At 42.0% G+C, this 14,990-nt stretch overlaps 1 protein-coding gene across 1 annotated transcript in view; it reads right to left on the reverse strand.

Moving 5' to 3' along the window:
- RAB31 (RAB31, member RAS oncogene family) overlaps positions 1 to 14,990 on the reverse strand; it is a 120,894-nt gene that overhangs the window by 8,305 nt on the left and 97,599 nt on the right. The window contains exons 4-6 of the mRNA XM_019545972.1: positions 12,949 to 13,020; positions 11,367 to 11,473; positions 5,254 to 5,363 (exon numbers count right to left, since the gene is read on the reverse strand). Of these exons, the coding sequence (XP_019401517.1) occupies positions 5,254 to 5,363; positions 11,367 to 11,473; positions 12,949 to 13,020 (289 nt within the window). The remainder of the gene's footprint in view (positions 1 to 5,253; positions 5,364 to 11,366; positions 11,474 to 12,948; positions 13,021 to 14,990) is intronic.

Raw genomic sequence — 14,990 nt, forward strand, 5'->3', positions numbered from 1 at the left:
CCACTCGGGTCCCGCCTCCATTTTCGGCTTTGCCACGGATCCTGCTGCAGGTAAGAAGTTTTTTGTTTCTTTTCTTTTACTTTTGTTTTCCTCGGCGGGTTCCTGGCCCCAGGGTTCCCCCCAGTTCCTTGGGGTCCTCCCCTCTGTCTCTCCCCATGACAAGGATTATCAGGGCCATCCCGGAAGGGGGGCAGGCTGCCCTGGGCCCTCATGTTGGGGGGCCCCATGGACCGGGGCGGAGCAGCCATGGCAACTCTGTGCCACCACCTCTTGCTTTGAGTCCAGCCACTTGCTACCCCCTCCTCCCCCCAACACTGCTGATGGCAGTGGCAGCTTCTTCAAGTCCAGGGTGGGTAGGATCGGAGCAGGGCCCTGCATGAGCTGATTTACCCCAGGCCCTGCACCCTGCTTAGATCGGCTCTGAGGATGACTATAGAGTGGATGGAGATTGGGTTTCCACTATGGCTGTAGGGGACAGAACTAGGAGCAATCACTTCAAGCTGCAGCAGAGGAAATTTAGGTTGCAGATTAGAAGGAACTTTCTGACTAGGAGGGTGGTCAAGCATTGGAACAGGCTACTTAGATAAGTGGAATTTGCATCCTTGAAAGTTTTCAAGAGCAGGTCAGACAGATGCTGACTGGGATGGTTTAGTCAGGGATAAAGGTGCATCAATACATCAGTCCAATATTGGATCAGCACCAATATAAAGAAAATTGACTATATTGGAAATTGGCCTGACGTAGCCGATAATTTGGCCAATAAATGCTCATGCGTGCACACGGCTGCACTGCAGCCCGCAGGCAACAAAGAGCACAAGCCCGGCAGCTTGGAGAGCTGCATCCAGCTGGTAAGTCTGGTGTGGTGGAAGGGGAGGTGGAAGGGGAGGAAAGGGGCCTGGGGGGGCAGATCAATGCCACCCGCAGTGAGGGAGGGAGTGGGGCTCGTGCTAGGGTAGGTGCTGCCCAGCCAGAGTGGGTCAGGTATAGGACAGAGACATGGCTCATTTAGGGAGGTGCATGGGGGGCTGGCTTCCGCTGCTGCACGCTGCTGGTCCAGTGGCTCATTCCACCACTGCTCCCACCACTCGGCCCCAGCCCACAGCTGCAGCCTGCCCTGCCCCACACCCTGTGCAGGTCCAGGCCCCCCTCTCCCCCCGACAAGTGACAGGAGCAGTGGTGAGACAAGTTGGTAGACAAATGACACACAGCAGCGGGACAAGCTTCCAGACAAGTGGCGCACAGCAGTGGGAGCTTCCCCCCCACACCTCCCAGATGAACTGCAGCTCTGTCCCATGCCTGGCCTGCTCCGGCTGGGCAGCGCCTATCCCAGCCCACTCCCCCTCCCTCACTGAGGGGGGCATTGATCTGCCCCACCATGCCCCTTCCCTCCAGCTCCCATTTCACCACAACAAACTTACCAGCTGGACTCTGCTATATTGGAAATCGGATCAGTATTGGCCAATAAGACTCCTTAAAAATCAACTATTGGTATTGGCTCTCAAAATGTCTATCAGCCCACCGCTAGTCAAAGATGATCCTGCCTTGGGCAGAAGGCTGAATTAGATGACCTTGTGGGGTCCTTCCAGCCTTGCTTTCCTATGATCTGTGTGGGGGGAATTGAGGGGGAGGGGACTTAAAGAACTTAATCCTGCAAAGCTTTAGCATAACTAGGGGGGGCTGAGTGAGGCACTATCCCTTGGCACCAAGTTAGAGAGGGAGCCAGCAGCACCCTCATTCTCGGTATCTCTCCACATCCCATCCCCACTCTCCAGTGCTTGGCAACATCCCTGTCCAGGTCTCTGAATTACTGGTTACGCTTCTACAGCAAAGTATCTAGGTTATGCAAGTCAGTGCAGACTCCTCAGAACGAATAGAGCAGCTTTGCCTACTGTGTTCTTAGCCTCCTCAGCTTTACCTGTTGCAGTAAACTGAGAACCATTTATGTCAGACTTGCCTGTTCACTGAGATCTCGGCAGTATCTACTGATTCTAGTCTCCCCTTCAGACTTAGATTTTTCTATGTTGAGGAGAGATTTTAGACAACGATCAGGTGATGCAACTGACATACAACTTTGACATTTCAGTTATCCTGAGATACACTGCCTAAAATCCTTTTACAAATGTATTAAAATAAAATTGTATATTAGTTAAATGCATTTGTAACCCCAAGACATCTCTGTCTCAGAAACACAGCCCTACTTTTTATGTATTCTAAATAGTTATTTTCTTTATACAATCTCCAAGTTCATTAGAAGGCTTATTTTTCTCCAGGAAGAGGCACTCAGCTTAAAACAGCTAAAAAGCTATTAAAATACATAGGAATAAGTGGGCACAACTAGATAGCACATATTCAGCCAAATTTAAAATTTATTCAGTCCCTTTAGCATGCTGTATGATTGTCAGTCAATGTCAGTCAGGAATGTAAATGTGAAATATTTTTCACATACTGAATTATCTTCTCAGTTGTGGATTGTAAAATATTCAGCATTTATTAGACACAACTCACAAATGAAAGCTGCCATCTCTTAAGAGAAGAGGATTTTGATCAATTTCATGCTCTTCTGCCTATATCACTATAGGAAGGGTTGAAATGCACAAAAACGATACACTTTAACAATGAAATCTGTGCTACAGCATGACTTCAAGGCACCAAGTTAATCATACAGTCAACAGTCACAGCCAGCGCTCACACTCAGAAAAAGCAGCATTGATTCCATATTACTTGGACACATATCCTCAGAAATTCAGTACTTTGTGATTCCAGTGCTGCATACATGGAATGACACTGTCAAAGGCATTCTGTTTCCCCTTGCACAATCTCAAACAGCAATTCGCAGTCATGAGCATTTCCTGGTTCACTAATGCTTTATTATCTTGTTGGTGCACCATAGTTTCCATATACAAATCACTACATTCTTACCAACTCTTGTGAATTCCGTTAAGGTCACAAGTTTGTCCATTGAGACTAAGTGTTTTTATATGTAAAAACAATTAGTTGTAGACTTTAATATCTGCTTCGTAACTAGTTCAAATTCACTGCAATTTAACTGATGTTCCATATCAAACATATCCATTACTAAGGGTGATGTCTGCACCTATTTTAGTATTACTTACGAAAGGCAGAAAACAACTATTCAGGTTTAAATTCTGCAACCTGGGTAGGTTCTTGTGTGCATATATTTACATCTACTGTTATAACATACATTGCTGGTTGTGGACTCTAAATTAAAATGGGTAAGGGCTGGTTTCCCAAGCCAGATGCATTACAAGTTTGGTAACTTTATTTTTGTAAAAAAAAGCATTAGGTTGTAAACCTCAGTTCTCAACTTCAGACACATGATAGGTGTGTCTGAAATAACATATAAACAGGCACCATCTCAGGCCATGTAGATGATGTGATAGGAGCAAGGAAAGATTTCACAATCTGTTCACGCCATGTTGAACTTAAGAGAAAAAGGAAGTGGCTTACAAGCTGTAGCGTAGATGACACAAGACAGTTGGAATGTACTTTTTACACTGTTTTCATTAAGGTACTGAGACTAGAATGCCTAGAATGAAAAATGGAAAGGAAGTGTTCCTCTTCCTTCCCTAGAATAATTGATCTCTTGCCCTATAAGAAACGACGGGGAGAAAAAATGTTTGCTAGATACCACTACAGTGACTACATTTCATTTATTTGAGTCCTCCAGGAATGTTTCTCAGTATAAAACTTCCAAGCAACATAACAGATTGATCATCAGCAGGGATCTGGATTTTCCATTTCCCATGGAAAAAATGGAGCAAAACGTGGGTTTTCTCCTTTACCAGAGGAAAAAACAGATTTCTTATTTTAATGGAGAAACCTGAGGATTTTGCAGTTTTACAAAAGCTCTCTGCAGGCTGGCAGAGTTCCAGCCTGCAGGGAGCTGAGAGGGAGCAGAAAGAGGGTGGTCAGGCAGAGGGCACCATGTGCATATATATGCATATAGCCACCAGGCAGCCCAGAGAGCAGCTCCTGCAAGAAGGTCTGGCAGGGGAGTGGGGGGATTGAGGCCCCTACAGGGAGGAAGGGAGTGAGTTGGGCAGGGCAGGGGCTGAAGCTGCTGCTCAGCTGGGTGGTGCATGAGGCTTGGGGCCAAAGGCCACAATGTGTAGCCACAGGACCCTGGCGGGGAGTGGGACAGAGCCATGGGTGGCTTGTCTGGGGGTGGGGGGAGTGCTCCTTGCCACTGCGCGCACTCTTGGGGATAAGGAGGAACCAGTGCCCCACAAATCTTGGGCTCCTGCTCTGCTGCCCTCCCCCAGGGCCTCCGCAGCCTGGCGTGTGCGACACGAAACAGCAGGACAGAGTAGGGCTAAATGGGGAAGGTGCTTGCCATTTGCGAGCTCCATGCTGCCCTGGTGAGGTGTTCCCTGAGCGTGCAGCAGCAATAAGGGGAACAACCCTGTGCTGCTGCCCCCACTGCTGCTGCAGAGACAGGGGGCACAGTGCTTGCAGCAGCAAGCAGCTTCCCCACGCAGCCCTGCTGTGCCCTGTGTATCAGGTCACACCAGCTGGGCTGTGGAGGCCCTGCTGCGGGGAGGGCAGAAGGGCATGAGCCCAAACCTGCAGTCAGAAGCTCATGCCCACCCACCCCCCGCCCCTGTGCACAATCTGGGGAGCATGCATCCTCCCTGCCCCCGCTTGGAGTACGCGCAGTGGCAGAGATCCAGCCCCCACCACATGCACACAGCAGGCAGACGGCAGGCAGTATGGGTGGCGAGCCAGGCTCTGCTCCAGTGCAGCATCTGCTGCCTCCTGCCAGGGGCAGGGGGCTGTGGACCGGGTTCCCTGGCCCCATAGTCCTGGCAGCTGGGGCCCCCTCTGACAGGGCTGTGGGGGAGGGGGCAGGGGGAGTGAGGGGACTTGCATTTTAATCGTAGATTTTGGGGGTTTTAATCAGAGAATTTGTGATATTTAAGTCAGGGAAAACCAGGATCCCTGATCATCAGTGCCTTGCGTAGTGCAGTTTAGGCCTGGAATAGGGGGTACGATGTAAGACAGAATTTAGTCATACGATAAAAACTGCACAGGAAAATAACAGTAGCCACCCAAGCTCTGTCTTATTCTAATCTACTCAAAATCACTCTTACTTCTGTATTTTTAAACTGTATGCACAATTAGCTCAAGCTGTTTCCTCTCAGTGGAGAAAGATATTTTCACAGACAAAATGGATAACTGTTTTAGGAAGGAGGACTCCAAGCACATCCACCAGAAACCTGAAAATGTACTTACTGATTCCTTGAAAGAGTTCCTCAATATTAACTGCATTCTTTGCACTGGTTTCAACAACAATTGCACCTATAGTTTCTGCATATTCTTTGGCATCCTTCATAGGTACCTCCCTGAGAAAAAAAAGTTTTAAAATTACACAAAGGATTATCAAAACAAATATATTTTTGAAAGCATTATTACGTTATATTGTTCCCAGGTTTCAGTTGCACAAGTCTTAATCCTTACCAAGTGGGCTTGTTCTTTGCTTCAAAAATGATAAATCTGTTATAAATCCCACTCCTGCATTCATTGCAGTCCACATGAATTTAGCCATGTAATTCAAGATTGCAGTCCCAAGGTGTAAAAAAAAAACCCCATTAAATAATTTGCAAATAAGGGATACGAGGGGCCAAATCTCTCTCACGAGGTATTCTGAAGATAACAACCTAGATCCATAACATTAATTGATGTTTGCTCAAATAATCACATTGATCTTGGTTCTTGATTTTCCTCCAAATGCATATGCATTCTTGAAAACATATCATGATTGATAGGTTATAATGTACAGCACTGACCCAGCCATGGCTACTCCTAGGGGTCTTTCTTCAGTGCTGCTCAGCCCACTCTCTAGTTCCTTTGTCTATCAAAGACTTACATCCAGGTGGGACTAAGCTACCTGTGTCAGCATGTCATAGAATAATCTCTTAATTTTTTTCAGAGCAGAAATACCACCAAGAAGTTGGGTTGTTTTGGATTAATAGTGCCAGCCTCTTACAATCAGATAAACTCAACAAACCTGAAACTTTCTCGCAATGCAATAGCATAAAAAATAGATTATATACTCTGCCTAGACGCAAATGCTTTAGCATACTTATTTTATACAAAATAATGAATAATACATATTTTGGCTTCTATGTAGGTCACTATGCTTAAAGCACCAATGCATCATTTAATTATTGATTTAAGGATTTCTGAGTTGCTATCAAGACAAGGCTTTGAAAGCAAAAATTGTCATCAGCCACTCTATTTTCGCTTGCATCAGACAGATATGCATAGACATTAGAGGGAGCATCTGACTCTCCCGATTCAGCCTACAATCAGTATTTGTCCAAGGCCCACAAACAGGATATTTTTCTGGGTGTCGTGAAAGGACACATGCCTGGCTGTTTGAAGTGAGCAGGACATCATGATGAATTCTGACAGAATATCGCGCTCCCCTTCCTGCTGCAAGAGGAGAGGAAATAGGGGACAGGAGCTCACTGGGCACTTCAGTGTACTTCACAGTCCCCTGTCTTCATGCCTGTGAAGAACCTTAACTTTTTTTTGCTGATCTAAATTCTGTGGCCCAGGTGGCAGAGAGGTGGGAGGGACTGCAACTGATTGTGACCATCACTGTTGATAGCTGCCACTCTACCTCACCAAAGCACAGATCAGAAAGTGCTGAGATAGGCCTAAATGTCTATGTACACAGTAAAAGCACAGTTTTGAGACCAAGTCATGAAACAAAGCATTTTTCCTTGCAGTGGTTCAATGCAGCCACCAATCTGTTCTATGTGGAATAGATCTGCCCTGTCACCAGCAGCATCTGGCCTAACACTTGCCCACAAGAAAGTCCTAAGGTAGCTATGTGACCCCTTGTAAGGTAGCTATGTGACCTCCCCAGCCTGGTGCACTGTAGTTTAACAGCAGGTGCAAAGCTGAAAGCACAACCATATAATTTTGTTTTTATCGTGAGTTTAGAAAAGTATCTGTATTTTAAATCAGAATACAGTTATTCCAGTAAAATGAGGAAGGGCATAGAGATGAAATAGTTTTAATTCTGATGTATGTTTGGTTTCCAACAGTAAGGATTTGCAGTGCCAATCTTTTGATCCAGTCGCTGTTTCCAGTATTTACTTCTTTCTTGAATAAGGCTCAATATATGTAATCTACTTCAGAAGGAATAACTGCAGAAGCCAGGCATCCTCTCCTTATGCAATCCTGAGCTGGCTCATGAGCATTTTTCTCTTGAGGTCTATAACCTGGTATCATCTCTTAACTTTTTACGTAAACTTGTAAACTATGAGGATGAAAGGACTCTCAAAAATAGGACTGGCTAGTGAAGACTTCAACTTTCTGTATGCTGGTAAAACATCCCCCCCCCCCCAACAAATAAACAAACAAAAAAAAATCTATCTTCAAGACTGGAGGTAAGGGGTGGGAACGTATTGTTTGGCAATATGCATAGGAAGCTCTGTAAAACTTACTAGCTCCTTCCAAAGGGCAGAAGACAAGATGGTGGCTGCTCCCTTGTCCTTCCTCCTCCTTCCAAGGCCTCTTTCCCAATAAACATAGAGGGGTGGAGCAGCACAAAGGGCAGCCAGCAATCAAGATGGTGGCTGTCCCCTCATCCCTCCCCACCCATGGCCTCTCTCACAATCAGTGCCAAGGGGCAGGCCTGCCACAAAATGCCTGCAAAATCAGTTCTGTGCACTACAAGCAGGTGGTGAAAAACCCTTTGTCTCACCATGATTTAAGTAGTTCCCTGTGTATAAACAGCACTTTATTCATGTTTGCCTGTACCAAGTACATTTTTAAAATCCCTGAACACTTAAGTTAGCGGTTCTTAACCATTTTACACTCAAGGCAGTCCTTAGAAGATGTCACTAAGGATTCTTATTTGAAATCCCTGGGTTTATTTTGTGAATCACAAGTCAGTGTCTGCACATTCAACAGTGTTAATATTTCATTGCAACCTGCAGCACTCTTTAAAGGATCTCACAGCATACTAGGGTGCTGTGACATCCTGCTTGAGACTCACTGACATAAGTTTCCATTCAGTGTAATCAATGCGATAAGCTGATGATATCTCTCTCTTCTAAAATCATTTATACTGAGCAAACATTAAGACAAAGTATCAGAAGCATCCAAGCAGCATACATTGTCTAATTCAGTATTTCTCAACCAGTGTGCCACAGCACAAAAGCATGCTGTCAGAAATTAACAGGTGTGCCATGGAATTATCTCATGGCAATGAGGTACAATAGATATGAGGATGGGGAATGCCGTAACAGGTGTACCGCAAAAAATGTTTATTAATGTAAGTATGCCTTGGGCTGGAAAAGGTTGGGAAACACTGGTCTAAATCAATCAGATTTTTAAAACTAGGAAAATAATTATACATGTATAAAGTATCTTGCCCTTCTTCAGTCTCCAAAACCCCATTTGTTTTATTATTATTATTATTATTATTATATTGTATAATTAATAGATCAGTGTATGCAAAAAAATCTCTACCTGTAACAAAAGAATCTCAAAATATTTGTGGTCATGGGCAAGGTCAGCAGCCAGAGCTTGAGACTGAGACATTTTCTCAAATTTCTCGTGTTGCACAAGTGCAGGAATAGTCACCATATAAAGTTATATTTGGAAAGGAAGCACTCAATAGTTCACTATCATGTATGCCACCAAGCTCATTCAGATCAATAAAACACTGCTTTATAGTTTAACAGAATATCTTCATTTGTAAAAAGTACAATGTGTATCTGAATCAAATTCCTGTTTTAATCAAGCAAATGTATTGTTAAAAACAAAACCAATAAATGTAAATGAGTCCAAGATGGAAACTGGAAATGATCAAAAGTTCCATTTTGAAGTAGTTTAGAAAGACTATAAATGGCCCACTTTTTTCTTTCCCTTTAAGAAGCAACTTGTTGCTTTCTGATATTCATGTTAATAAGTCAAAAGCCATTTCTCTAAGTTTATGGGACTCACTCAGTCTGACTGTCTTGGTAGACGTACAGTATACTGCCATGCAGGGGACCCAAGCTAGTATGCTAGCTGTGCCCTTCATTCCTAGCCCAATAGAAGCTGGGAGCACTGCAGAGACCAAACAGTCAGCCCCTAAGAACTGGGAACACCTCATGATTCTGTGCTGTCATTCCTCTAGCTGGCTCAGAAATAACAGTGAGAGCGAACAACCTTTAAAAATGTCTTGATTCAGCAAAGTACTGTATCACATGCTTCAACTTAAGTATGTGCTCCAGTGTTCTGCTGTATCAGGGTCAAAGTAAAGACCTTAAGGGACAGAAGAATAAATGTGAAACATGATCAGGGAAGTCCATGGGGTTCTAAGAGAAAAAATATGCTGAAAGATCATAGATCCTGTTCTCATACAGCTCACAGGAAAAAAAAAAAAAGACATAGACAACAATATTCACTCCTGAAACAATGAAAGAATTATTGACTGCCACAAAGGATTACTTATGGTACTCAGCCTGACATGATTCTCCTCGCTGCTAGGCTACATGTAAATCCAAAGAGGAGCTGACAAATATGAAGGTGAACCTAATCTGTGAACATGCTATGAATAGCATCTTGGCTCTCTTACAAAGCAATAAAGTCTGACCTCCCCTCATTTTCTCAAGGAGGGTCTTCTCTTCATCTCAAGTCTGGGACACAAGTCAGCTATTTGAAACTAGAGAGAGAGATCTTATGTTCTTGCAAATGCACTTTCTGGAATGAGGCTGTCCTTTTGCATCCAGCATTAACTCTTCATTTGATTAGAACACAACAGTCTTCACATGCCAAGATCAATTGGACATTTCTGAGCTATGAGAGGCACACAATGGCACTCGTTACAGCGGAGCAGAATGAACATCTTGCACGATTTCAATCAGCGCAGTGTTCCAAGCATAATTTCTTTAACAGTAAAGCTGTTCTTAGAATGAAATTAAATCATTTCAATCTCATTTCTCTATCCTTAGCTTGCTAGTTTCAGTCATAGTTAAAGACATTCCATACCTCTTAATATGAACGAAAAATGAATATGCAGATAAAAAAGCTACAGGTATCATTGATTCAGCTACTACAATGTCTGCAGTATCCAAGGAAATGCTATATGGCACCTGGCAGTTCCAATCAAACCACCAAAACCACAGAGGATATGCAGCAAAAACGGCAGCTCAGAACCAATATGGTGGACAGTGAGACACTACTGCTGTTAGACAGGAGAAGCCTGCATCATTGAAAAAAAAGTATTGAGAATCACAGAAAAACATGGCTAAATGAGATCTCAAGGAATCATCTACTCCGGTAGTTTTCAATCATTTTACATTTGCGGTCCCCTAAAAAATCTGAATTGAGGTGCAGCCCCCTTTGGATTGTAAGTGTTTGTATTCACATACTTTTGATTCATCAATCATCTTTTGCGGACTCCTTAAACATAGTCTGTGGACCAGGAAGAGTCCACAGACCACAAGTTGAAAACCACTGCTAGTTCAACCTACTGCTCAACACAGAATTATCCCTATCTAAACTACCGCAAATAAAGGCTTGTCTAAGCTACATCCAAAAAACTTCCAATTACATATCTGTCAACTTTCTAGGTTAGTAGCACTCAACCTTCTGGCCCTGTGGACTACAGTAATGGTGTGGGGTCCCGTTCCTCTGGGCTGGATGACTGGCATGGGGGTCAGTCCACAGGTCTGATCCTGCATGGGGGTAAGTCTGTGGGACCTTATGTTACGCAATCTGGCATAAAGAGCCATGTTATTCAGTCTGTGAAACACCCCACAGGTCTGGAGAACTGGAAGCATGAGAGCGGCAATTAATGCTGCCATTGCTTCCCTGCCACCAAATTACCAGACACTTGGGGAGCCTCACATGCCAGACGACATGGCTTTGCTGTCCAGGGGGTTGAGCATCCCTGCTCTGGGTAATCTGTTCCACTACTCACAGAGGGTGGCTAAACCTATTTAAATGTTCTTTGTTGCAATTTAAGCCCATTACTTCTTGTGGACAGAGAGAACAATTAATTACCATTCTCTTTATAAAACCCCTTTTTTTTGTATTTGAAGATGATTACCAAATCTGCCCTCAAGCTTTTCTTCTCTAGACTACATAATCCAAATTCTTCAAACCTTCTCTCATATGTCCTGTTTTCCAGACCTCTAATTCTTTTTATTGGCGTCTTATGGATTCTTTCCAGTTTGTCCCTCTCAAAGTGCAGTATCCCAAACTGAACAGACTACTCTAGGAGATTTCATTAGGAGCAAAATAATATTTTAGGAGCAATCACAATACGAACCTGGCTGCTTGAGGAAAGTAAACAGTGTATACCAAAACCCACCATCTTGGTCATAAATGGATGTTACCTGATATCAGAAAGATCACATTTGTTTCCAGCGATGGCCATTACAATGTTTTCTGGACCATGTTCTTTTAATTCTTTTACCCACTTCTTCAAAGTATGAAATGAATCCTAAACCAAATACATAAAGAAATATCTAACAGAATCTCCATGTCTGAGATAACAAGTCATTCTTAGAAGTTACTGGAACACAGAAAACCTTTAAGAAACATTGATTCAGTAGATTAAAAGGCCAGAAAAGACCACTGTAATGATCTAATTGACCTCCTGTCAAACACGGGCCACAGGACTTCCCGATGTTTGAACTGAGTTCTTAAAAAAAAATGTCAATCTTGATTCTAAATTTCCTGTCTCAGATAGTCCACAACCCTTGCTAAATTGTTCCAGTTGTTACTGATATCAGTTTTATCTTCTGATGACAAAGTGAAATTTTTCCTTCAGAAACCATTTGGGATATATTATATATCTCAAAAAACTCTATAAAGGGACAACATTTGGGATATAATATACGTTCCACTATAATATACAAATTTAAATATCAAACTTTAAAAGGATGAAATGTTGCCATTTTCCACACTAGTCCCACCCCTTTTTCTCCCTAAGACTGTTCTTCTGAAAGGTGTTCCACAGGCATTCTGAATAAGGAAGACTGGATTAGGTTCTATCTGTACAATGTTTACAAATTTTCTGATCAATTACCAGCTGGTTAAATGAAAAATAAAAGCTATCTGATTTGATTTACTCTTCCTTCATACTTTCTCAGCATGTTAGTAAAGGATAACCCTACTTCTGTGCAGCAGTAACCAGTGTCATCTGTGATAGTCCATTAAATTACTACATCAGAGAACTGAGCCAGCCCTGGACAGCAACAAGTAAATAATCAATTTGCAGGGAAGAAGAAAATTGTGAGAAAATGGGCATAATCATCCATCTATGAATAGATGGATGATTCTGCCCATGAATCTTCTGGAACTCAGTTTCATCTGCTGGAGTTTCTCTCAAAATCAAATTTCAGTTTGAAGACAAGAAATTTGCCACTGTGGTGGTGACAATGGAGTTAGAAGCTCCACAGCAATGATGTACAGATGGATGACAAAAAAATAGGAATATTTTACAATCTGACAATACATTTTCATTTCAACTAATAATACTGAGCCAAAGGATAAAGATAAATAATTTAATTGCTTTTTTTCAAAGTACAGCAATCACAGATGAGTTCAATTCTCAAGTGTCAATTCAAAATCATGATCATATTTCAAAGTCATTCATTCCCAGTTTGTAAAATATGGATAACTGATATTTTGTTATATTAATCCATCAATTAACCGATTTCTTAATAAGTATTTAGTTTCATATAAGTACTATTATACTTTACAGGTGGTCATGGTTTCCATCTTAAGCGAGGTAAATTCTGAATTGTTTCCTGCAGCAAAAACTCCAGTTTTGCCTGTCTATTTTTAAATGTCACAGGAATGAAGCTTCTCTCAAAGCTCCAAATTTTTTTAAGGTAACTAACTTTAAAAATCTGGTGGGCAGTCATTAATCAAAGTATGTACTATAGAGGAATTATGAACAGAAAGCATTACCTGTTTCGTGATGTCGTATACTATAACAGCTGCAGCTGAACCTCGGTAGTACATTGGCGCCAAGGAATGAAACTGTTAAAACACCAAAAAATCTCTGTAAACCAACTGAAGTTATTGCACATTGCCAGGTCGCAAAGACATGGCACAACTGCATCATACTCTTTCCTCCAACAAAGAGCAAGCTTCTTGATATCTGCCCATTTTTAAATCAGTGAAACCAGTGAAAAGGGAACACCCATGATCCTTTGCTATTCTTTATTCTACTTGACTAAGATAATTATTCCTTGGTAATTCCATAATTATTCCTTGGTAATTCCACATTCAGTATGTGTTTTGTGACAAAAAAAGTTTTCTGGTGAAATTCACCCATAAATTGAAGATTTAACTTGGTTTTAAATACTGTCTGTGTCTTATATTCACACTGTACAAAAATGTGAAGTCCAACTATGGCCACCACATACAACCTGAGACTGAATGCACATAAAAAATTTGCAAGTCATTTATAAAAATCATAACAAATGAAAAGTTTTAGTTTATTACACTGTAAATATGTGACATGTAGTTATCCTGTATGATAATTATCTCTATGAAACAGGTTCTTTAAAATTAATTTTTTTACACTACAACTTTAAATTTCAAGAGATCTTTTTAAAGGATAATTATTGTTACTAGAAAACTGCTTTCCAAAAAAGAGCAGCAGTTTTGTTCATTTAAATGACAAAACATGAAATCGCTGGTGTAAAATGTTAGCTTGTGATAGCACAAGCAAAGGAAATTAATAGGCCATTTGCTGAATCACCAAAACTGATTCTTGAATGTAACTAAAATAATCTACTTGCAAAATATTTGCAGTCTTTTTAATCTCCTTGCAACTACAGCATCCTCTCGGAAACTTCTGTTCATTCATTTTCCCAGTACGTATTTTTACATGCAAGTAAAACAGCATTAGTTTTCTTTCATTATCAGCTTTCACTATGGTAAAGAGCAGGAAACCTGCTTTCATGCCTGGCTGGACAATTTGCAAAGTTAGTACACTAGCAAAGTTGTACACAGTGCTTTAAAAACACATCAGAAGACAAAAGGGTCCTGTACCATGTCTCATGCTTTACATCCATGAAGAACCAGTGCAGAATAACCATAAAACGCTCCTACCCTGATCTGGTCATTTGACATTTACTTTGCATGTAACCACCTATACAAGGCTCAAACCAGTGCAGGCTCATGCTCATCCTCAGGCTCAAATTTTCTGCCCCAAAGAATTCCTGACCTGATACAACATGTGACCCTGATCCTACAACTGAACCTTCTCATGCTTGTCCACTGCAGTAGCAAGGTCCAAATTACAGGTGATCTACCAGTAGAGGGATATACCAGGAGCTTGGTGATAACAAGATGAGGAAAACAAATGAGGTTCAAGGAATAGTTTGAAGGCAGAATTAACCCAATTGTTTCACCTTTTAACACTCGGGGCACAAAACAGAAAGACGCTACCAAAGATAGGGAATGGATAAAAGAACACCATGAAGCCGAGTAATAGAAGATACTGTAAGATGCAAACCATGAAGTTTATGCTGTTCTCCAAAAGAACAGCACATAAATTGCAGTGACTAACTGAGGACAATTTCAAAATCAATGTGCTTTTGTAATCAATCGGTGTTTATGCCCAATCCAAAATTACCTACAGCATCATTCTACCCTTTTACAGTTTTGCCACTGAAATTCTATTCTCAAACTGAGCATACACACACAAGCAGTGGTGTCTTTCAGTGTCTATAGCAAGGGAAGGCAAAATATGGCCCACGGGCCAGATCTGACACACCAGGAGACTTCATCCAGCCCACAATCAGGTGCCTGCGCTTGTATAGGTCCAAACCCCATCCATTCCCACCCAGGCAGCACACTGCATTCACACCCCTGTGTTAGAAATATTATTAAAATAGAAATATTATTAGAAATGCATAATGAATAGAGTGTTGTTAAAGCTGCACAGTTTGTATCTCGTACCTGATAAGCAGAAACACCACCAAGGACATCTCGCTAAT

Source organism: Crocodylus porosus, unplaced genomic scaffold (assembly GCF_001723895.1).
Source record: "Crocodylus porosus isolate Cpor-Errol unplaced genomic scaffold, CroPor_comp1, whole genome shotgun sequence".
NCBI classification, from domain to species: domain Eukaryota; kingdom Metazoa; phylum Chordata; order Crocodylia; family Crocodylidae; genus Crocodylus; species Crocodylus porosus.